Source organism: Etheostoma spectabile, chromosome 12 (assembly GCF_008692095.1).
Source record: "Etheostoma spectabile isolate EspeVRDwgs_2016 chromosome 12, UIUC_Espe_1.0, whole genome shotgun sequence".
In the NCBI taxonomy this organism is placed as follows: domain Eukaryota; kingdom Metazoa; phylum Chordata; class Actinopteri; order Perciformes; family Percidae; genus Etheostoma; species Etheostoma spectabile.
This window is the reverse complement of record NC_045744.1, coordinates 26,435,433-26,459,736: the sequence shown is the minus strand read 5'-3', so window position 1 is coordinate 26,459,736 and position 24,304 is coordinate 26,435,433. Positions and strand designations below refer to the sequence as shown.

The 24,304-nt window shown below is 39.7% G+C and overlaps 1 protein-coding gene and 1 long non-coding RNA gene across 16 annotated transcripts in view; one reads left to right on the top strand and one right to left on the bottom strand.

Moving 5' to 3' along the window:
* LOC116698974 (uncharacterized) overlaps nt 1-11,651 on the top strand; it is an 18,415-nt gene extending 6,764 nt beyond the window's left edge. Inside the window, exons 2-3 of the long non-coding RNA XR_004334332.1 lie at nt 7,476-7,478; nt 11,515-11,651. This is a non-coding gene — a long non-coding RNA (uncharacterized LOC116698974). The remainder of the gene's footprint in view (nt 1-7,475; nt 7,479-11,514) is intronic.
* Nucleotides 1-17,403, bottom strand: part of st3gal3b (ST3 beta-galactoside alpha-2,3-sialyltransferase 3b) — a 62,813-nt gene extending 45,410 nt beyond the window's left edge. For 3 of the 15 annotated variants that reach the window (XM_032531291.1, XM_032531297.1, XM_032531301.1), the window contains exons 1-2: nt 10,899-11,168; nt 7,269-7,418 (exon numbers count right to left, since the gene is read on the bottom strand). In XM_032531291.1, the coding sequence (XP_032387182.1) occupies nt 7,269-7,377 (109 nt within the window). In that variant the 5' untranslated portion in view covers nt 7,378-7,418; nt 10,899-11,168. Of the gene's footprint in view, nt 1-7,268; nt 7,421-10,423; nt 10,705-10,898; nt 11,169-17,200 lie in introns of those variants that run through there. The other 12 variants (XM_032531292.1, XM_032531298.1, XM_032531302.1 and 9 more) reach the window with 12 other exon arrangements.
* Between the last annotated feature and the right edge of the window lie 6,901 nt (nt 17,404-24,304).

Below are 24,304 nucleotides of genomic sequence, written 5' to 3'. Positions count from 1 at the left end.
AGATGTTAACATAAGTTTCCTTTTGGGGACATCATTTGAAATTGGGAAAAATTTGAAGTCGGGAAAAAAGGTTATAAATTGCAATATATCTCAGAATATTGCAATATGTTTAAAATCGCGATAATATTGTATCATGGTATCGGGAGGCGTGATTCCCGCCCCTAGTTTCTTTCAACCAAATTGTCAAAGTAGATAACGTGGATGGCTCCATACACACCGCTCTTCACCAGTAAAATAAATGATCAGTTCACTACTTTCAATCAATTTGGCTGTTTTATTAAAACATATACGTAGCAATTGAAAGCATTTTTTTTCATGAAAGAAGAGCAGCAAAAAACAAAATTGGAAAAAAGTGACAAAAACATCGATAACAGAAAAATAGTTTGAATTTTGAACCAGAAAAACAAAAAGTTGCATGGTTGACGGGAAGCCAACACGAGGCTTTATAATTGGCTGCAAACACAGTGTCTCTGTGTGAGGGCTTCTGGCAGATCCAACTCCCCAATTAGTAAGCATCAAACTCTACTCCAGCTGAAACTGTAATAGGCGCATCACTGATGACCACAAGAGAAAGCAATCCCTGTGGTCAGCGATATTTACAGCATGCTACTTGAGCAAGTGCTGACTTTACTGCTAATCAAGCACTGAAAATGGCCACGGGAATAGGAATCCCACTTAGAAAGCTCATGTAGCTTTATAAATTTATGAGCGGTGTAAAAATATTCTTCATTTTATTGTTTTTGAAAAACCTACAAAAGAGACTCGCTATTAGTCCACAGCTGGATTTATGTCACAACAACAAAAAATGTATAAACTATGTCAGTTTTTTATATTAGAAAAGTAGTTTAACAGGTGTTAGCGGTTTGTGCTGGTGGCTTAATTTTAAGTGTTAAGTGTGATTAACACCCTCGGGTGATGTTTCTATTACAAGCACCAAAGTGACTTCGCTGTTGGGAAACTGAGTTCAAGAGTTAAGTGTGTTGCAACACCACGGTGACAAAAGTTGAAGACAGTATTACTTCATATTATGGAGTCTGGAGATCCCCTTTTTTCTCGTTTAAGGGGAAATCTATCACTGTTTTTACTTTATTTGTTTCTACGGTTTGAAATGAATTGTATTAATGTTTGGATGTTTTCAACGGTTCGTTTCAATTCTGCATTAGCAAGACACAAAAAACAATTCTAACGTCTTTACCCGGAAAAGTGACTTTTGGTCATGGACAAGTGAAAATGTAAATGTGCTTGCCAAAAAGTACAATGAAAAGTTAATGTCAAGCACTGTACACTACCACCCCATATATTTCCAAAATACGAAAATCTGTTAAAGTAACCAAAACACCACCCTTGGGTGACGCACTACAACAAGTGAAGCATACAAGACAACAACGTGTTTTGGTTTCTACACACAAACACTTAGTAGTTATCTGACTGCACTTGTTAAACAAGGTTAACAATAATTTCTCCCCTGCTGTACTGGGAAGGTCTAGCACTGTTTAATACACAAAGATGTCTCACAACATGATTACAACTCAATGACAACAGTCATTATTAGCACCACTGAAGGCACGCTCTCCCGGAATATTGCGATTATACATACAACAGTTACCAACAAAATAGATATAATCAAATTGAATTCATATTGTCGGCCAAATTTGCTTGCAAAAAAAATAAGAGGATTTATAGTCCCTGCTGAGCTAGCCCCAGCTATACAACTTAAGCTAACATTAGGTTGATTTCCAAAATTAAATAAATAGCCTACCGCACATTTAAAGACAAAGATGCTTTACTAGCTCAATCATGTCATTTTGATATCTTCTGGGAAAAAACATGGGTAGATCATTAGCTACGATGTCCATGAACTTCACATGTAGGACTTATTTTTAACATAGAGCCGCGTCACCAACACACCGGCACATCTGATGTGAACTAAACATGTCCACTAACTCGAGAGTGTTGTATAAATAACACTGATTAGTTTAATCCGATGAATCACTTTATATACTGTAAATATGTTGGAGAGCTGCTGTGTGTTACACAGTGATTCAGGATTTACTTTCATGAATGCAACAAAAAGCTGTTTTTTAATCAACTCTGGAATGAGTCATATTTTTGTAGATTAGCAGCAATGTGTGAATAGAGCGGGTCCTTGTCTGGAGAATTCACAGGTCTTGTTGATGATGTTTCTGTTTTCCTACGCAAAACTGTTACAAAACAAATATCCGAGGGATTTACACAAAGATGCCAATGAAAAAAATCTAACTGGAGAGATGACGAGACTTCCGCAGGTAAGTGCCGACACCAAAAATGTTAGACGTAGTTAAGGAACGGCAAGACACTTGGGTTGTATGAGCAAATGAATGCTTTATATTAAAACTTTAAATAGTTTATTGATCCTCGGAGGGGATCAATAACTATTTCTGATTCTGATGTGTGTACTCAACGTCATGTCCTGCACGCTCTACCCAGGCACCACCCCTCGCCAAAACCAAACGGAGTATTTCTAGTTGGGCGGCTGTGGCTCAGTGGTAGAGCGGTTGCCTTGCCAATTGGAAGGTTGGTGGTTCAATCTCTGGCACTGCAGTCCCATGCTAAAGTGTCCTTCGGCAAGACACTGAACCCCGAGTCGCCCCCAATGCTGCGTCATCGGAGTGTGAATGTGTGTGTAGCACCTTGTACGGCAGCCTTGGCCCCAGTGTGATGAATGTGTGTGAATGCTAAATGTATCCTGTATGATGTAAAAGCGCTTTGAGAAGTCGCTAAGACTAGAAAAGCGCTATATAAATACAGCATATTTACATTTAAATATGTAAGTGAGAACACGGGCAATCTCTTGTTATGTGCTACGTGTGTGATATGGCAATTTTACCCCTGATTTGTCGACATCTTCAGGAGTTCATAAAAGAAAAGGGCTTCTCACTACAATCCAAGAATGAGGAAGAGAGATCATCCACATTTGATCCTCTCAGTGAGATGGCTGAGCTGAGCTGAGCTGAGCTGGGCTGAGCTGAGCTGAGCTGAGCAGGGCAGAGGACACAAGAGCACAGCCACATGCTCCTCTTCTCCGCTGACCCTTTTTAAGCCAAACATCTGGCATCACACTAAAGCAGAAAGCCAATTTTCCCCACTGCAATCAAAGCTCCTCTTTTTGCTTTGCGCTACTGAATCTCAAGTCAGGGAGAAATAAGCTCCATTGTTTTTTTCCAGGGAAGTCAATGAAGTTATTAAAATTAACTGACTGAATATCATTTCAATTCCATGCAGGAGACCGGTTTGAGGTTGAAAGCTTTTCAGTTCACTGCTTTGGAGTTATGAATGTTAATGCTGGATTTAGGGCGCTTTCACGCCTACCTTGTTTGGTCCGGACCTTTGGACTTTTCAGTTTGATCCGAACCAAAATTACAGGTGTGAAACCTCCCCTGGACCCCGGTCCGCACCAAACAACGGAATTTCGGTCCAACTAAAAGAGGTTGCCTCTGGATCAAACTAAACCATGGTCCGGTTTGTTTATAGTGTGAAAGCCTTTTCTGGATGGTTTGGACTGTTGGACCAAATACAAGAAGCTCTGTCAGGCCATCACCAGGTCACCAGGACCCGTTCAGTTTATTTGACTTTTTGTACTGGCCTGGCATTGAGCTTCGGGTCGTTGGTGACCACTGCGTACTATGTGGTATTTCACGTGAAACGGAGGGGGGCTCACCCTTCGGAATCCGAGAGACCCCTCCTGCACTTGAAAGCGTTTCCCACTACCACTACAATATCTTGTCCTCCGGGTCCAAGAGACCCTCCTGTATTCAATCATATTTTGCTGCTACCGTGGCCTTAAACTAAACAAGTCCCCGTGACACGAAGGACAACATAGGGTTAAAAGACCGGGGAAGCTCCTTTAAGGAACAGCTCGGTGCTCAGTGTGTAGGTTACATGAGAGCGTGTGTGACGGTGAATACGCTCAGAGAGGAGAATACATCAGCAGCAGTTTACTGGTAAAGGTCCCGTGTCTGCTTCTCGACATCGCAACAAAACAAAAAGAGCCGTGGCCGGAGGGGAGAGCAGCAGTCAGAAACACAGAGAGAGAGAGAGAGAGGACGGGGGAGCCCTTCTACAAACTGATCAATTATAAGTATCAGGAGACGCAGCTCACGTATGTGATGATGGCAGGACGTAGTTTTGTCACATAAAGATATTTAGTGTGCTTGCATAATTGCAGTGTGAATCCAAAGCTTACCGGATCAAACGTAAAAAAAAAATTTTTTAAAAACCTTGGTCTGGACATTTAGGTGTAAAAACCCACTTAGACAAAATGGAAGGAGTTGCAACAGAAAACAGGAACCTTGTTACGCAAGGTCCTCGGCCGCAGTTTGAGACATGGCTTGCTGATATGGACCACAGCCCAGGTCATCTGTGGTTCAGGCGTTGGGCCAGCGATGCACCACACAAAAAGAGAGATTTTTGGATTAGATCATTAGTTTTGCAAAACCAGCTATGTGGGTAAATAAAGACAGTCATCTGTATAAACTACATCATCAAAAGTATATAGGAACTTTGTGATATTTGGACTCATTTTGTCAGGCAGTTTGCCATGGCAACAATACAGATGGTTTAACATGCCAAGGTTGACCGAATCTTTGTTGCAGTTAGAGGCTGACCAATTACTTGGCATCGGCCAGATTATGGCCTATTTTACATAATTGGCACTGGCTGTTTGACCACACACACACACACACACACACACACACACACACACACACACACACACACACACACACACACACACACACACACACACACACACACACACACACACACACACACACACACACACACACACACACACACACACCACACACACACACCACACACACACACACCACACACACACACACACACACACACACACACACACACACACACACACACACGTTCAAGTGTTATATACATTTCCTTCGGACCTAAAATAAAGAAATGCTGCTGGTTGCTACTGTCTCCAACACTAATATTATTAAAATTAATATTTGTTTTTATGAAAGTTTGCACATTTGTGTTCTCTGAAGTTTGATAAATGCTGTAAAGTGCACTTAACTTATATTTTCCTTGAACATTTTATTTGACAAGGTTTATTTTCTTTTTACCAGTTTCATGTAATATATTTTGTATCCATTATTTATACAATATACTGTATGGTTTTACATTATACCATTTTAATTTAAGCATACAAGTGCTCAAGTGTTCAATAAATGTTTTTGTTGAGAGATTTTGTGTATCTGAAGTAATTATTAAGGTCATATTTCTTTCAAATAGTGGTTTAAAAACAAACACATAACGGCCAAAATAACTCGGCAGCATGTATCCGTCATTGGCTGACCCGGATTTCTAAAGATCGGCATCGGCCCCAGAAAAGCCCGTACCGGTGGACCTCTAGTTGCGGTGTACTTGAGGTCAACAGCCGTTTCAGGGCACCCACGGTGTAACATAATTGCCCTCGACCAAAACTGGACAGCAGTGACTCGTCACATGTAACGCTTACTCAGTGCTGACTCAATAGCCTTTGCACACAGTAACATTGCGAAACTCTTCTGATCTGATTAGACATTTTGTTACACAAATACTTCTCTCAAACAGATTACATCTTTTCACAGTGTAATGTTCATCACCTTGGCTTGACTTCTTCAGGAGCCACTCCGTTGTTTGAGCATTTCATTAATTTTTTTATGAATATTCAGATTTTTAGACATCATCACATTTGAGCCAAGAAGGAATTTACAGAGATATTACTGGGCCCATTGGATACATTTCTAAATGATCGTCCCCTCTCACCTCTTCCTTATACTATCTTATAAGGAATAAAAAGCCCCAAGAAGAACCTTTGAGATGACAAATACTGACATTTGTACCGTTTTCTGTGCCAAAAGAGGCTCCCTGAGAATGTTTTCCTAGAAAATATACTCTGTATGAGGCACAGGCAAAAAAATTTGAAGAATTACAAAATCTTCTAGCCCCCTCTGCTGGACTTTAACAGCGTGCCCACACAGTGTGACATAAGCAATAATCATTTTGCAATTTGATGTGATGTTTTGTCCATAAAAGTATTTCATACGGAGCAAAATAACAGTCATTACTGTTCCAACATTACAAGGAAATTGCATTGACTCAGAACCAACAACAAGACATAACAATGGGATGTCTTTGTTTCACGTCTTCCACTTTCCACGTAACCATACCCTTGGTACAACGTGCCTTCACCATGTGCCAAAGGTGTTGCAAAACTGAATTTTCAGTTTGAGGAATGATTTCATCAAGCCTAGAAATTGAAACGCACCCTAGCGGCAGCAAATGTAATTTGCAGCTAGGGTCAGACTAGCAACTCTCTGTTGGCAAACAAAATCTGGTCAGGCCAATCACATCATGTATAGCATCGGCGGGCGGACTTAACATAAGGACGGCAGAGTTGCAACGGTTCCACAGGAATTCCCTGCTACTTGAAAACAGGGAAGATGGCTGCTGCTAGCGTACAGCGGTCTTTTGGATCGGCTTTGGTTGCAACTCTTAATTAAGCACTGAAATCATTATTAAAAAAAGGGAGCTGTGTTCGGCGTTTTGCCTACCAGATACGGCAAAAGTTTAACCATCAACTAGTGTTGCTCTGATTCGTTGTAGGGTTACCGCAGTCACGTAATACTCAACGCGGGTCTGAGCTTGTCACAGTCATCACCGCAAAAAAAAACATTGGCCTGCACGTGTGTACGGCCCCCTTGTGTTTAATGGAAATCTTAAAATGTCCTTTACTCCTATCTAGATGAGAGAAAATTAGGATGCTGTTTAAGACAGAGTCAAAAAAGGCTTTCATCTTTTTAGTTAGCAAAAGTATTCTTACTGAAGCCAAGATAGAGGGCTGTTAGTAGATTTCCATGCGAGACAAACCGACTGGGCTTCTTTTTAAAATAGCAGAGATGCTTGTGCAAGGCAATCTGATTAAGCTCTTCCCCATCACATCCGGTGCTCTGGTGAACTGAGTGAAAAACTAATTTAGTATTAGAGACAAGCCAGGTTTGGAGACACGACATACAGCTTGACAGACTTTAGAATAAAACCCAAAGAAACTGATTGAAATAGACAAGACGGTTAAACTGGCAGTCAGCACACAGAGGCAAAACACAGACAGGTGTTGAATACATTTGCTCAATAAGGGGTAGGTTGCAAGAGTACTATGACAGATGGGATGATCAGGTGATTTATCAATGATACAAAACAGTCAAACTGAAGATGTCACTTACGAGGCTTCTGACCCCATACGAGTTGATGTAGCTTCCCGGAAGAGTAGTAGATAAAGGCCAGAACCAGTATGGTACACAAGGCGAACAGCAGCTTGTGTGTGGGCTTCATGGTCTTCAGTCATTCCCATGGCACACCATCCAAGTCATCACCTGAAATGACATGAGGGTACAGTCAGGGCCATGGCAGTTATACATCCCGCAAGAGAGACTGTCTGCAGTAGGGAAAGAAAATGAACAAAACCAGCAAGGCAATAACCAAGAAAGCCAAGAAAAACACACACAGGGAAAGACTGTCAAAAGAAGTAGAGGTGGAGTCTAATGGAAGACAGGTTGGAGGCCCAAGGATGATCAAGAAAGGAGTATTAAAAAAAAATATATATATATATATATATATATATATATAACGTAGGTAAATGGGATGGAAGGTAGTTTTATAAAAGATTGTTTTTGGTCTTACTCCAACAAGGTTGAATGGCGAATATCTTCCCTTGGGTATATATTAGGGATGCACAATTAAACGCAATATGGACTAGTGTAATATCCAAATTGCATCGATGCGCAATATTTGTCAATGTCAAAATATGTGTCAAACCATTCTGAATGAAGTATTGTGGTGCTGCAGAGAGGTCCCGGCCTACAAATGGTATCGTACAGACTAAAGAAAAAAAATTCTGTTTGGTACAGATCCTTGCAAAAATCACTATAATCATTTTAATTTCTTTCAATGTTAATAATTTAATGAAAATGATACAAAAATGATCATTCCCTCCAATATTGTGAATCAAATCTCAATCACAATATCACTCAAAATAATCACAATTAGATTTAGTATGTTTCTTACATTGTGCAGCCCTATTTTATTTATATAAAAAATGTAATGACAATGAGAATAATGATGCAAAAATGATAATTCCCTCCAATATCGTGAATCATATCGCAAACACAATATCAGTACGTACACACCCCACACACACACACCACACACACACACACACACACACACACACACACACACACACACACACACACACACACACACCCACACACACACCACACACACACACACACACACACACACACACACACACACACACACACACACACACACACACACACCACACACACACACCACACACACACACACACACACACAACACACACAACACACACACACACACACAACACACACACACACACACACACACATCACACACCCACACCCTAAAGGACTATTCATCGTGTTTTGAGGAAGGAAATAAAATCCAAACCAGAATATAATCCTGTCAACAGTAGCGTTATTTTGTCGTTATAAATATATCAGTAGGGGAAACAGAAAGTCCGTTTTTTAGTTTTGAGGATGTCTAAGCTACTTAGGAGTGGTCCAAAGCCTCCGTTAAAAACAGTCATTTCCGAATGTTCTCGGTAGTTGACATGAAACCACACCCTCATTACTGCAAAAAGCATGGCAGTTATAAGATAAAAGGGGTCAAAGTTCCCATATTGCTGTTGGTGATTCCGTTAACGGCGACACAAAAATTACAGCCACATTCAATCAGTCTCACCTCTCATTTAACCTGCTTCAGGCCAAAAAGATCTAGATATGGACCATCCAGAGTATGGGTATATTGAACCAGCAAAACATTGTCACGCACAACACGCAGTACTCATGTCCAGTCTACAAGTCACCTGACAGCAGATAAGACAATCCATTAATCATCTGTGTGGCCTGGCTTCTGTTTTGAACAATCTCTCTCTCTCATCTTAAGAACTGTAACCTAGCACAGTGCAATTGCTTTCAACTCCATGTACAGTATGTATTTCATGTTATCTGGAGTCAACAGCTTTCATTAAAAAACAGGCCCGTATGGAACATAATGCTGGACATGTTTCAGCATTTACCACAAACAAAGAATTGAATCTCATTGGGGCTGGAGTCTGAAATGCAAGGCAACAAGTTGCAGGCACATTCTTCTGCACAGAATTTCTTAAAAACTAAGCAGAGAAAAACAAAACAAAAAAAAGTCAAAATTCCAGGCCAGCTTTTAAATGTCTATATTTCCTGGTTTCTGTTTTGGATAAAACAAGACATTTAAGGTAGTAATTTTGGGCTTTGGGAAACACTGTATTTTCATCCGGGGCATCTTTGTGTCATCCTTAGAACTGCTAGATGCAAGTGCAAATAGCACATTGAGTAGTAGAGTTGAGCTCAGATAATACCTCTGCAAAACCATGCATTTCAAATGAGCAGTTCATGCTGTCCCCCAGGTTAAAAATGAAACTTGTTAATACTCTACTTATTTACTCTATATGACGTATCTCACATACAATAGCCTATCATTTATCAACCAATTGTTAAAAAAAAAAAAGGGTAAATAAATAAAATGCAAATTTTTAATAATCTAAAAGTTAACAGACATATTTCCAGCCGGTCAGATTGAGCATTCTTTTTGATTTGGCTTGGACAACAAATCTAATACAAAATAGACACCCGTGGAATACATTCTACAGTACTTTCTATGTAGTACAGTGCAATATATACAAATGTGCACTAGCATGCAGCTAAGACCAGTTGCAACTCCTGGGACTCGAGTCAAAACATACGGTTCATCTCCAGGTATTGCGCGTCTATCAACAAACGTTATTTAAGTTGCGACAGAACATTAACTTTACAAAACGAAATGGAAACTGCAAAACATATATTTATCCAAGAACACAGAAGGAGCAAATACTGTAATTAAGAAGCAGAAAAAAAAGCTAAACTACGACCCTCGGCAATAGTCTCATAGTATAACTTTAGCGTTTTGTTATGTTTAACCTAGACAGTTAAAGGTTTTAACTCAACTCATCAGTGGTTGTGACGGGTTTGAGTCGCGAGTTCTTCATGCACAGTTGCAAACGCATTTTATTTATATATATATATATATATATATTTCAGTCCATGTCGAAGGTCTCGGTTTCTTGTAACTAATCGTGTACGTTAGCTAAATAGCTAGTTAACCAATTTTGCTAAGCGTTAGCTAAGTTTATGGTAAACGAAGTTCAGCAGCTAGCAAGACAAACATAACGGAACTCTGGAGGTCCCATAATTCAACACTATAACTTTAACGTTACCTCAGTCACTCCAGTTACAACGTTTAACGTTATTTAAAGGTTACCTGAGGATTTACCTTACTTTGAAAGGTTCCGTTTACGCTGAAGTTGGAATACGGACACAAGCAGATATTTACAAACAGGTACGTTAACAGTAGAAAAGACGACAGCGCATATCAAGCGGCTACCGTCAACCGTTAGCTTAGCCAGTCGCTATGCTAACGACGCTACGTTGGCATAGTGGAGAATTCGCCTTGAGCTAGTCGGCAGGCCCGCAGCGTTACGAACAAATGTTCTGACCAGACAAGCCTAGGCACAGCACCAAGAGCAATCTGTGGCCGACACAGTGCACACATTTGAGATAAATAACGAGAGTGTAACAGCAGAGTGTGTCCAAGTCTGACAAGAGAACAATGCTGAGGTTAGAACCATGGACCCGCGATTTGCCAAAATTAACCACCACCATCATTGTCGACTGAAACACAGCGTAGCAACGTTCCATTGTCATTTCCAATTGATTGGGCTAATTATAGACATTACCTTTATTCCTTTCCTTCTTGAGTCCTCGGTTCAGAAACAATCCCAGCCTTAGTTGAAATAATGGATCGGTCGATAAAAGAACCGTGTTCTCCCTCCTCTCCAAGCCATCGTGATGAAATCTGGGAAAGTGCCCTGGCTCTGGAAGCACAAGACGACCGACCTGACTGCGTGTTTCCCGAACTGTCTCCCCAGATCCAGTTCGTCAAGGCTGACAGAGGGAAAGGCACATCCTTCATCAATAGCGGCGCGGTCGATACCTTTCAGCAGTCACATGAGGTATCTCCGTGAATTACGATGCTACCCCCTGATTAAACAGAGCTTCAACGAATCCACCTTTTCACCTAATTCTTCACGTGGTGTTTCCTCACCCCACGTCAGCTGATAAACATCGCAATGTAGTTTGTTTGTTGTTGTTTTTGGCTCAGCAGCAATTATGTGCATGTCATAATGTAATAGTGCTGCTTGAACTATGTTCTCGTTCAGCACTATTTTGGTTTGTTTTTCATTGGAAGCTGTAGGCTACAGATTGAATTTTCTGACATCCTCAAAGGCCTATAAATCAACCAGTGGTGAAATGTAACTAAGTATATTTACTCCAATACTGTACAAATTTGAGCTACTTGTAGTCTTTTCATTGCACTTTCTACTTCTCCTCCACTACATTTCAGAGAGAAATCTTGTACTTTTTACTGCGCTACATTAATCTGACAGTTTGGGTTGCTGGTTACTTTACAAAAAAGATCTTGCACACAACACACATGTAATTGTTACAATACAATGTGTTATTATAAATTAAACTACCCAACGATATATTGGCCTACAAGTCCAGCTGAAATGATTGAACAGAACTGTATTTATCGTTTTCAGTTTCTAAAGGGTGAGAAAGTACTTTTACTTTTACTACTTAAAGTAGCCTACATTTTTTTCTGATGATACTCTATTACTTAAGTAATATTTTCAATACTGGACTTTTACTTGTAACAGAGTATTTTTACAGTGTGGTATCAGTACTTTTACTTAAGTCGAGGATCTGAATACCTCTTCCACCACTGATATCAACATCCAACAGACCTTCATTTGGATTGACCGTCAGTATATGATCTTAACTATAGAAAACACATATAGGGCTACTCAGGAACCCCTGCTTAAGTTGATTAAAAAGAGGAATAAAAAATCTTTTGGAAATCGATCTTAATGCCTTAATTAAAAAATAATAAAAATAAAAAAAAGATTTTAAAAAAATAGCCCCACATAATCACATACCATTTCCCTTACCTAAAGATACGCATGGGGTACTTTCCATAAAATCATCTCTCAATGTAAATCCAACCAGCTATTAAACTAACTGAAATGTGGAGTTATTTTAATTCCAAAGGCCAAGGGAACTTTATCAGGATGCATAGTATCCTGGATCCATGAAATAACTGGCCTTTAAAAAAAAAAGTCTGCCTGCTTCCAATGAAATTTAACATATGGGTATCTATACTCATGCCCCTTGTATTTTAAGGAAGAACATTTATTTATTTACGATACATTGTTCATTCACAAATACAATTTTTGGCCTTAAAGGTTGGATTTTTCCTAATTTTTTAATTAAGGCATTAAGTTCAATTTCCAAAAGATGTTTTTTTCCCCTCTTTTTAGTCAACTTAAGCATGGGTTCCTATAATCATGACCAGCGCTGTACAACCAGTGGCTGTCTTCGGTGGCTGTGCACCAGTTTGGAGTGCTTTTCTTGAAATGTTTCAAGCTCTCATTATCCCTTACAGAAGACTACAAATAATCATTACAGTGTAAGCCTGTTTGTCACATGATTCATTCTGATGCTTTCCAGGATGATCATGTTTTTATCCACAAGGCATAAGCTGTTTGCCAGAGCCTGTTATTTGGACTCTTGTTGAGTGCATTTAAATAGCTTGTATCCAAAGAGGTGGTTTCTAAGGTTTCGGTCATCAGGGAGTCAGAGGAAACCCAGGTATAGTCAAGCACAATCACTGCTGAGAACTGGTTGTGTTTACCCTTCTTCTAAGAATATAAATAGGGCTGGGCGATATGAAGAAAATCAGATATTCTTGACCAAATACATAGATTTTGATATTCCTACAATGTTGTAGGGTTGACAACTGGTGCTTTAACAAAACATTTTCAAAACTAGATTTTAGATATTAAAAATCATCAATAATGCATGCATAATGGCTAAGTGGTTAAAGGCAAATAATAGAACAGCTAAAATTGTCTGTGAAGTGACCATAATACAGCCTTTAAAACCAGGAAAAGACAAACTTAAGCCATATTACAATATTCAAAATCTAAGACAATATCTATAGGAATTGGGTTTAATATGGAAATTACTTATACTGTAGGATGATATCCTAGATATCCTATATAGGATGATAAGATGTGGCACACCCTGTATGTCATCCTCAAGCCCAGTTGGGACCTTCAGTATCATGTGGCTGCTCAGCAGATTGTTGTATGGCAGCAGATCCATAGTCCTGTTCGTCACACCTGCTCGGGTTACTCTGCTAATTCAGTTTTCCTCTCGGATCTTACGGTTTTATTTGTGCCCTGACATTCACAAGGCCCTCGTATCCTACATAAGCAGTTGTTAGGCCAAGAGGACAGTCTTCTATTTTTTGCCTTCCAAAGAGTGTGTGGCAGAGTAGCATACCGATCTATGAATATTAAATCAAGCAGGATATACAATCTGCTCATCCACTGCTCTCCAGCTGGGGTCAGGAGATTAGCAGGATCCTGGAGAATAAAACGCATACACAAACAACCTCGGAGATATACACACAGGCACACAAGCCTATTGAAGTTGGCAGCACTTCATGGACTTTAGCACACGGATCAATTGTTTACCTCAAATTTAGAAGAGGAAATTATCAATGCCTACAGACAACAATGCAAGGAGGCAACATTTTCCATTCCTTAACCATGTCTGGGAAGCCCACATGTATTTGTCAGTCTCCCAGTAAAAAGCTGTATCCCTGAAGGGAAAAGCACAGATTTTTCACTTCCACAGATCGTAATGCATTCGCTTCACTCTACACTCTAAGTCTAGTTGTCAAGATGAAGCCACATCCAAATTCATTTGATCTCTCTGTGTTTGAAACGTGACTCAGTCCTTTTAAGATGGTGGATTTCCTGCTTTCCCTTTCGTCTTGTCCCTTTCCTCTAATTCTCTAACTATTATCGAACTGGCAAATCCCAAAACAAGTGCATGTCATGATAACAAGTGTCATGATAACAGAAAAGCATGCTCCAACAAAAATGAAAGACTTCCGGAGCGATACCATCAGGTTCATCCCTGGATTTGGCATTTCATCTTCGAGTGTAGTCAGACGGTTTCCGCTGTGTCAAAGTTTCCACTTAAGCCCACTCCAGGAGCTTAAATGTACGATATATCAGCAGGTGATGGAAACAAGTGAAACAATATTTAGGAAAATGTAATGTCTTTCATGTGCTTGTCTTTATTGTGGCAATTTCTGTCCTTCAAGTTCTACTACTGGTTTACCTGTAAGTGATAATACTGGGAGATAACAGAAAACTAAGCTCACCAGATATTGTACACCCCTTGATAAAATCTGCGCCTACAGTCACCTGTTGCCCCTACAATCCACATGGCTGAGTAAATAATCCCTCTTTAATGGAACTTAATCTGCATTTTCACCTCTTTCACCTCTGTTGCAAGCTACATCACATTCTTACTTAGCATGCAGACACATTCCACTGAGCCAAACCATATTCATTACCAGCAAGTACGGCAAGAATAGCATCTAGAATGTACTCACTTCTGAACAGAATAACTGACATCAGAGTAAACAGAGTACTTTAATGTTTGATTATTCAATATGTCTGAGTGAAATTCCTACATGAGTAGAGCCAGACTTTACTGTGGCAAAGTAAATAATTGATCGTTGTCGCCTGAATCATAGATGAAGTGTCTCAATAGCTCGGCTTTTGCTCTGGTGGGCGGGCAGCAGGAAATAAACGTGCTAAAAAAAAAAAGAGCTAATGAGAAAGTAGTACATCCTGAACATACGCCCTACAAGGGCAGCACTTTCACTTGCTTACTGTTCTAGGCACCATTTTGACTACAGCTTTTTACTCAGCAAAAGAGAAACTTAGATATGCAAAGATAATTGTCACTCTTCTTCAATCGGAAGGAACAAAAGTCCCTTTTAATTTTGCAAAAATTGAGGTAATTGAACTTCATAGAAGTTTTGGTATGATTTTCTTTAACTTGACTTCTGCTATTCCTATACACACAGTCACTTCTTATTTTCATACTCCGTAATCAACATGTCCGCTTGAACGCAACTGTAATGGAACTGACTAGTAAGTCACTATATATATTAAGTAACTGCCAATTAAGTTAATATAGACACAGATAATGTTGTGAAATACACATATTGGCTTTCTTGCCAAAAGTAATAAAGAAGAAAAGATGTACATAGCGCTAATGTCTGTATGCTAATGTGCAGCTAGAGCCGAGCTAGCTTATGAGGTAGTTAGCTTTGCTTAGCACCACTGGAAGCAGGAGAAAACAGCTAGCCTGGTTCTGTAAAATGTAAAAATGTCAAGTTATGGTTGAGTAGTATAGTGAAGTGAAACCACAACTTGACGTTTTGATAGATTTTGGTTTTGTAAAGTTTAAACAAACTAGAGATAACATTGGGGCCGGTGGGCAGATTTTGTTACCGGATCTAGCCGTTTCCCCCTGCTAGCTCTAGCTTCATATTTGGCATACAGACATGAGAGTAATAAGCAAGACCCAATGAAATGAAAGGGCAATATGGTAATATAGCACAGTTAGAGAAGTTGGCCATTGTGCCTAATGATACAAATCCTAAAAATTAACCAAAGGCCCCTTTAAATGGCAATCAACGAGTTGAGCGCTTGAGGAAGGCCTACTGTGCAAAGACACCTTTCAAGTTTCGACACAAAATTCCAACCCTGGCAGATATTCTCATCCACATTCTCTGTTTATCTTCCTCATGGTTTATCTGTTCTCTTCCATTCACATAATTACACCCACTCTCTTTCTCTCCCATGCATGACCTCATTAAACACCAGTGTCCAATTAAAGTAAACACAAGAAAGCAAGAGTCTTGGTTACTCATTAATGAATCAGTTAAAGATAAAGTCAGAGACAGCTGTAGCAAGCTGTTAATAGATTGCCTACTTTATCCTTCATGGGAAAATTTGAATAGTTTGACATTTTTGGGAATAAACTTTTTTGCCGAGAGCTGGGTGTGAAGGGACATTTTGAAAATGAAATGAAAACGCTTAATGTGATTTAATTTACCTAAACAACGATCAATAATCACCAAATGTATCTATCATATCGCTCCTCATAACCAATAACAACTGTTGGAAAAATCAAACCAGAAGTCCAACTATTATGGCCGTTATCTGACATTAAGCATTTCTGCATTAAACCACGTCAAGCTTTTTTCACGCTTCACGAAGCAGAAAACACTTAATGTCAGATAACGCCCATAATGATTGGACTTTGGGTTAGATTCTTTTTGACAATTTCCAGTGGTTATGAGGAGCAATATGAGAGAGAAGTTTGGTAATCAATGATCATTGTTTAGGTACATTACACTACACTAAGGCCAATACCACTGTCATTTACTGTACATATGTTGATTATGAAGCTACAGCCAGGAGAACTACCAGCTCCTCTGAGGCTTAAGATAAATAACATAATTTCCCCTGCTTGCTTAAACCCCTGCAAAAAAGTGTGTATGTTAAGTTGTGTAAAGTACATGTTTATGACAGTTATCAACAAACTAAAATATTTACAAATTGTAAAATAATAAGTTACTGGACATATAAAATAGCTTTCCATGGCTTTCTTGTGGATTGTACTGTTTACCGAGTCAGCTTATTTTAAGCCCCATTTGGCCGAGGTCATGAATTCATTCTTGGCCCACGAATAATTCCTGTTTTTGTTTTAAGCTTATATCTTATCTGGTGCAGATACTATATCTTAGGAAAGAATTACATGGAGCAAACATTCCCACGCAAACCGAAAAAAACAAACATGTCTCCATGCTGGAAACAAGTTTTAGGATGAAATAAAAGGGCTTTTAAAAGGTTTTCACCCTTCTCATGTCTGATAGTGATCAGCTGAGCAGTGTCTTCCTTTAACACAAATATTGCCCTGCTTTTAAATATGATTTTGTGTGACACCTTTTAATTATTTTCATACATTCAGAAATTCAAACTAATTAAATATGTCTCTGTGGTTTAGACCTTAAATTCCCAAAGGTAGAAACACACATTACCTTTTCTTTGACTGTCAAGTCCTTAATCCAGAGTACTAGTATCAAACAGAGTGACAGATCTAGGCTACCTCTGAATGACAGAATAAATGATCAAACACCCACACGGAGCAGTCTCTTCAGAAAGAGGAAAGCCAAAGACACAATTTTATGTGGTCACTGTCCTTTTAGCATTCTATGGAAACAATAGTTAATTAGTAACAGGGAGGATTTGAATAACAGAAATGGTGCCATCACAGATGTCCCCATGTAACCACATGCAAGAAGGACTATCTGCAAACATTTGTTAACCAATGACAAGACAGTTAGAAAAATCAATTTGGTCTGTTACTCTTTAAAGGTACGGTAAACTATTCTGACATGTCACATGAAGAAATACTTGCCGTCTGGCTATCCGTTTCATTACATGTCTGGGGATCAGATGTAACGGAAAACCAAGAGAAAAAAGACAAACTTGCTGTCACCTCGCTACCAGAGGTCACCAAGCATACTGCCCGCTCGTTTGAAAAAGGTCAGATATTGTAAAAAGTGATATTTTTCCATGGTCTTTGTCTTTTTTGATTATGAAGCAGGTCGAGGTGCTAAATGAATACAGCCCGTATTAGAAAGAGTGCCTTTAACCGAGCCGTCAGGACTTCTGTACATTTGTAATGTGATATATGTGATAATGATAGAAAGTGCCACCACAGTGATGCTACAGATATTCCCCGGTTGCAATGATGGTACAGAGACACCAAGAGTGCAGATGCGGAATACAACATATACAAATATAAGTACATCTACATGTAGGCCTAAGAGATCACAATACAAGCCTACAGTATATACATGTAATACTATTAGGAGTATACATATATCAAGGATGTATAGATTAAATAAACTTCAGCTGGAGTCCGATTTAATACGGCAACACTGTTGACCGTATCAGTGATCTCTTTCCATTCCGCATTCTTCCTACAGCCTAAGACCAGTTTTTAGGCTGCCAAATAGTACATGTTACTGCAAATTAAACTGAGATGTCAGGGTTTCAATCTCCACCTCTGAAAAGTGCCGCTTCTTAGCCGGATTACATCTTGCCATGTTGTAAATTGTAGGGGCGAGGCCTCAAAACCGAGAATATATTGGGGCGTGATATTTAAATTACGATCATTTCCAGCCGCTGCATTTATCAATGTACGATCATTGTGGTTGGTGTGATACGAACGTTTCATGAATCCCACGTGAAGGCTGTCGTAAGAGGATTTCTGCGCTCATATAGGCACTGGTTTCTACGTTAGGTTGATAAATGAGGGCCATTATGAGGAAAATAAAGAGTTTTTGGAACATTAAAGCACATAAAACTGTTCCTGTAGAAACCCAAAATACATGAACCTGAAAATGAGCACGACAGTGGAACTTTAAAATAGTTTATATTGTGACGGATATTTTGTGAGATTTTAAACCTTTGTACAATTACTGGCAACAACTAGATTGTGTGCGTAACTTCACATAGTAGTCTTTCAAATGGGTGTGTAAATACATACATAAACATACTTTATTTTTTTATGGTCTTTACTGTAGTGTTTTGCATGCAGTGTACTAAACTTTTGATGCACGGAGAGGTGAACATGCATTCAACTGGCTACTGAATATAGAAATGTTTAAAGAGTCTGTATTAAAAGTCAAACTGTTGAAAATTTGAAATACACACACCAGTCATATTACTCATGCTTTCATAACACTGAGCGTGAAGTATACGAGTAGCGTGATTGTTGAAGCAAACAACAACAAATCCTGATTATCTTGACATTTCCAAAATGGAAACTATTTTAGCTTCCGGCCATAACTCCACAACTCAGAAAGCACAACAGCAACATAGGGTCACATGTCTGGTTCATGCAGCCCATACAATAACCAGAGTAGGTTTCAACATCAATTCATTATGTGAATGAAAACTCTTGTAACAGCCTCTCTTTCTCAAAGCCCCATCACCTTAAAAATGTGGCCACTTTGGCATTTTATTTGTGCTAGCAATAGTATCACACAATGTACTTCTAACAGGGAAAGATTGCGTGTTTGCAGACACAAGATATCTCAGACGATTATGGGCTCCATCCATCATGTGATAAAGTAGGGCCTGGGGGAAACCTATAGGCTTAGATTGCTGCTGTCTGCTGCTTAATGAGGTGGCAACAACAGGAAGTCCCATTATGAAACAGAAATAGAGCTGTACGTGATCTCAATAGCAGCACAGTACTTACTTACATACATACAAACATACAAATTGTTCTTATAGAATAACATCAAGTTTTTTTTCCAACAGGATACATACTGTATTTTCATTCCTTCATTAACTTTGAGATCAGCATCTTAAGCACATTGTTTTTTTTTAAAACTATAATAAAGCCAGAAGAGTAAGTAACACAACAGAATATGGATGAATATATAGTACTCGAAATACAATGCTATGAACAGCAAAGTTAAAAAAGAGCTTATGAGACAATATGGGAAACGGCAGAAAACTAGTCGTCACCCAGTCTACTCTGGATGTGTCAAAACATTTTATCAAACTGTGCTTTCACACCTTCACACATATAGACTATCTGTCTCTGTCACTCGAGCAAACACACCCACGTACGCAGGCACGCACGCACACACTTTCAGATCCTCGTGTCTGTGTAGCCTACATGCACATACTTGATGTTTGAGGTTTCTGTAGGACTGCAAGAGGTTAGCAACGCAGCCACAAATGCTGCAAAGCTTCTGTGTGTGAGTGGGCTTGCAAGCAGGAGGACTTGGAAAGCAGCTGGCAGGCTGTCACAAGTACTGCACTGCTGAAACAAGACAAGGTCATGGTCCCTGCCACCAGCCATTCAACATCGCACATGATCTGTTTTCAGACATTCTACCAGATTTCTCATTTCTGTCTACATTGTACTGTAGCTGTCGTGGAAGATCCTGCGTACGGTGTTGTGCTCGGCAAATAGATTCAGTCACACAGAGGCTTTAAAGCCTTTGTTTGATCCGGTTTTGTTTGGAAAAAGAAATCTATTCTAAAAGACTGAAATACATTAGGGAACTTAGGTTCTCTCGTCCTGTTCACTAATCTTGTAATACTATTTGCTTTCCTGATTTATGCAGGCTTAATACAATTTGAGCCAGCTAAAAGCAACCACTATCAGCCCAGGGAGGAATGAAGAAATTGAGTCATACGTTTACTCACTGAGGTTGACAGTAATCCCTGTTTGCGCTGACCTGGAGTTCTGCTGTCAGACTGGGGTTATGTAACCATGACAGTAGTTTGTGGAGCCTTGGATCAAGCTCAGCTGTCAACAGCCTCAAATCGCAAGGCGTGAAACACTGTGGCCCTGTTAATGGACGGGTGGAGTATCTGCTTTCACCCCAGTCACTGCTTTCACCTCTCGAGGGGCTTTTGGTAGAAAAGTCCCCCGTCCCTGATGTGCTAATAATTAATGTGAGTACAAGTGCAGCCATAACTTTCGATATGTTTTGTATTCTCACCTGTCGTCTTTGTAAATTATAGAGTGCAGTCTTAGACTTACTCTATCTGTAAAGTGTCCTGAGATAACTATTGTAATGAATTGATACTATAAATACAACTGAATTAAATTGTCTCATTTTAGATATTTCACTTTCTGCCTTGTGTGTTTTCCCACCAGTGTTGTTTTTAAAGAAGTTAATGTTACTTGTGTTTCTTCTGTGTCCCACTTACCTGTCACATATAGGTTAGTGCATCTTGCTCTATTTTTAATCTACAGTTGAAAAGTCACCACGCTACGTTTCCTTTCTGCCGTTCTCCACCTCTCTTTTTTCCCACTCATCTTTTTTTGGTGTGCTCCTGTTCAGTATGCTTCACACACTCATATATATCTATGTCACACACTGAGCACAAGCTAGCTACACCTACCTTTGGGATTTATCATAATAAAACAAAAACGCTTGCGACTGTAGCTGAAACATTTTAAACAGCAGGCTAACGTTAACTCACCTATTTATGCGCTAACTTGGCTAAAGCTAGCTGGGTAGCAAGATGAAAAGGCTGCGTTTGAAATTCCATACTAACATGCTATTTAGTAAGCTAAAACATAATTTGCGATGTTCTAGAATAAGTCCGAAACCTTATGAAATTAAAAGTGTGTGAATTGGATACTATTTCTGTTAAAATATTACAGTATGCAGTACTGGACACACTGTGTGTTTGTGTTTTCAGCTAAGGTAGCTAGCCGTCAGACAGATATTTAGGAGGTTTTACGCTCTAGTTGAATCAGTATTAGTTATTGGTGCGTTCAGTTATATTTGATGTCCTTTCTGTGACTTTTACTGGCAAGAAAATACGGTGGTGAAACAAAATATCGACAAACTTGAAGTTAGACTTGACTAGGAGTCATTCAGTGCGGACTGAAAAACAGTCTATGGATCGAAAGGCTTTCTTGATAAAGAAAGGCACCCGCTAAGTGTTAAACAATGACAGCTTTACGAGCAATTAATCCCTATTTTAATCTGACTGTATTGTGTCTGTCATATGACTTTCCAATGTGAGAATGAAAATAAGATTAAAAAAAAAGATTTTTAGGCCCTTATTGACAGGACAGCTGGAGACATGAAAGGGGGGGACGACATGCAGCAAAGGGGCGCAGATCAGAATCAAACCTGGGCCCGCTGCATTGAGGAGTAAACCACTATATACGGGTGCCCGCTCTACCAACTGAGCTAACTGGGTGCCCATAAGATTAAAGTTCAGAGAGGGAGTGAGACGTTTGGCAGAAAACCCCCACAAAAAAAAAAAAAAACTTGCTGAGGAAATGTGAAACAGTGGATGGAGGTATTGGCTCTAACCGCATCCACCACGGCCTTTCACTAACTACATGCTGACACATCTTTACAGATATGCTGCTGTCTGTACTGACGGATAACGTGCAAACTGTGTGTCACTGTGGACACATGGCTGCAGCACACCAACACATATATGCTTCACACTCCTTCCATGCTTTGTCATAGCCTTTAAATAAACACAAGCAAATGTGGTTTCTTATTGCACAAATATTGTATGTTCCACGTCTGCCAGAATATATAAATAATATAAAAATGCAAGGATACTTAACATGCAATGAATATTGTAACTAATTACTTTCAGCAGTGAGTAGTCCATTGTGTAATCCATTACCTTTTTGGAGTAACTACCCCAACACCGGTTAAATGCAATTATTGCCTCAACCTACAACGTGAAGAATATTGTACAAAGCAATGAACTCTGGTGCTGAGACATGTCTTTTTAAAGTTCTCTGCTCATGACTTATTACACTTTGATTACTGTCATTGTCCAGTGTTGGCAGTATTTCCTCAGACCTGTATTCTATGGACACATGGTGATTTATTCACCTAAATTCCCTTTCTATTTATATAGCTGCAACTACGTGAGCAGTGTAAGAGGAGGAAGATGTGGTATTGTGTCATGTGAGGTTTCTGCTGCTTTTAGTCTGATGTGGCTTATACGTCACATGTTGTTGGTGAGGTTGAATCATATTGCACTGGAGCAAAAGGGAGCAAAACACATAATTCTGGTTGCATGTTTGCGCCGCTCAGCTTTATAAAAAAACTTCATTTGAACTCCCTTATTTAGCATGTATGAGCCATATACAATCAAGTATCCATAAGTGATAAGCTCAGTAATGTGTTGGTTAACACCAGTGTCTGAGAATCCAACGTCAACAGCACAAAGTCATTTGAGCTCTGTCACTTGACTAGCATGTGACTGGTCGGAGGCGGCTGCAGACAATAATACCCCCCATAACAGAGGGACTTGAGGGAGCCATAGTTGCCGGGTCACAGAGAGGGGGGCAAAGATAATGTGAGAGATTAGATATAGATGCGTGCTGAGAGATGGAGCGCTGGTGTTGCATGTTGTTGTGAGAACAACGTTTGTGCTGTGTACCTTTTGTACATGCAGTGGTGGAATGCTAAGTACATCTACTCAAGTACTGTACTTAAAGCTATAGTGCGTAGTTTCTGTGTTCCCCATGAGGAATTCTAAGTAGTGACAAGAACACTGTCGGCGCGTCCACATGATACAAACCCCCGTGATCGTGCACAGACTCCACCCCTCCTCGATGCAGTTGCTAGTAGCCAAGGAGAACACAGAGGATTAAAAAAAAAAAAACATGATGGACTCTTCAGAAGAGGTAATCTTCAATCGAGTTTCTTCGCAGGAAAATAACCGGATGAACATAGTCATACTGAGAAATACAGAGAGAGCTGTGTTAGTTAGCTTTGTAGCAACTCATTTGGCAGTGGCTTGAATGTAACGAGCGTTAATTAAAGGGTTGATAGAACGCAAAACCGATTTTACCTTGTCATATGTGAATAATGACAGTTCGGTGGGTTAATAGGACATACATAGAAGCTCCCATTGACATGCCTTTCCTCTGCAAATCTCACATTTTCAAACTGCCTCTGAAAACGGGCAAATCCCAACAAAGCTAAAAGATGACGTCAACATCTCAGGACCTGTAGCTTTGTCACGCCCATGGATGTATTAAGAGAACGGTCACGCCCCACAATTTACATACAGGCCACTGAACTGAGAACAGTTCAGAATCCCCCATTTGAAGGCGTACAGGCAACAGTGATATGCCAAAGTGTGGCAGTAGGCACCACTGCTTCTTCCGTCTGTGGGCCATTATCTTCAACTCTTTTGAAGGGTGCGAGGACAGTAAAGAGACCTCGCCTTGAATTTGAGGAGGTTGAGGATGTTCCCTATGCAGGCCATGATCCTCAAATTTCCCCATTCAATCCTGCACAGTCAGTTACAACGGAGACAGAATCATCTAAGCTTTTGTAAGCAAATTTACAACTCTGACAAGCAGTCATTTACACACAATGTGTCAGATTCTGATATTGATTTCTGACTGAGATGGACAATGTTGTTTTTTCTTTGTCTCTTGTCATCCCCGGTATCATCATGTGGTGATGCAAAATACATTGTTTTTGAGCAATGCCTCCTCAGCCTTTTCGAGACCTGCCCTGCGTGCACAGGGGTCTGTAATGTCCTGCCACACAGAAGAGGGTCCTTCGTAGCCATTGACCAACTATGCCCTCACTGCCAGTTCTTCA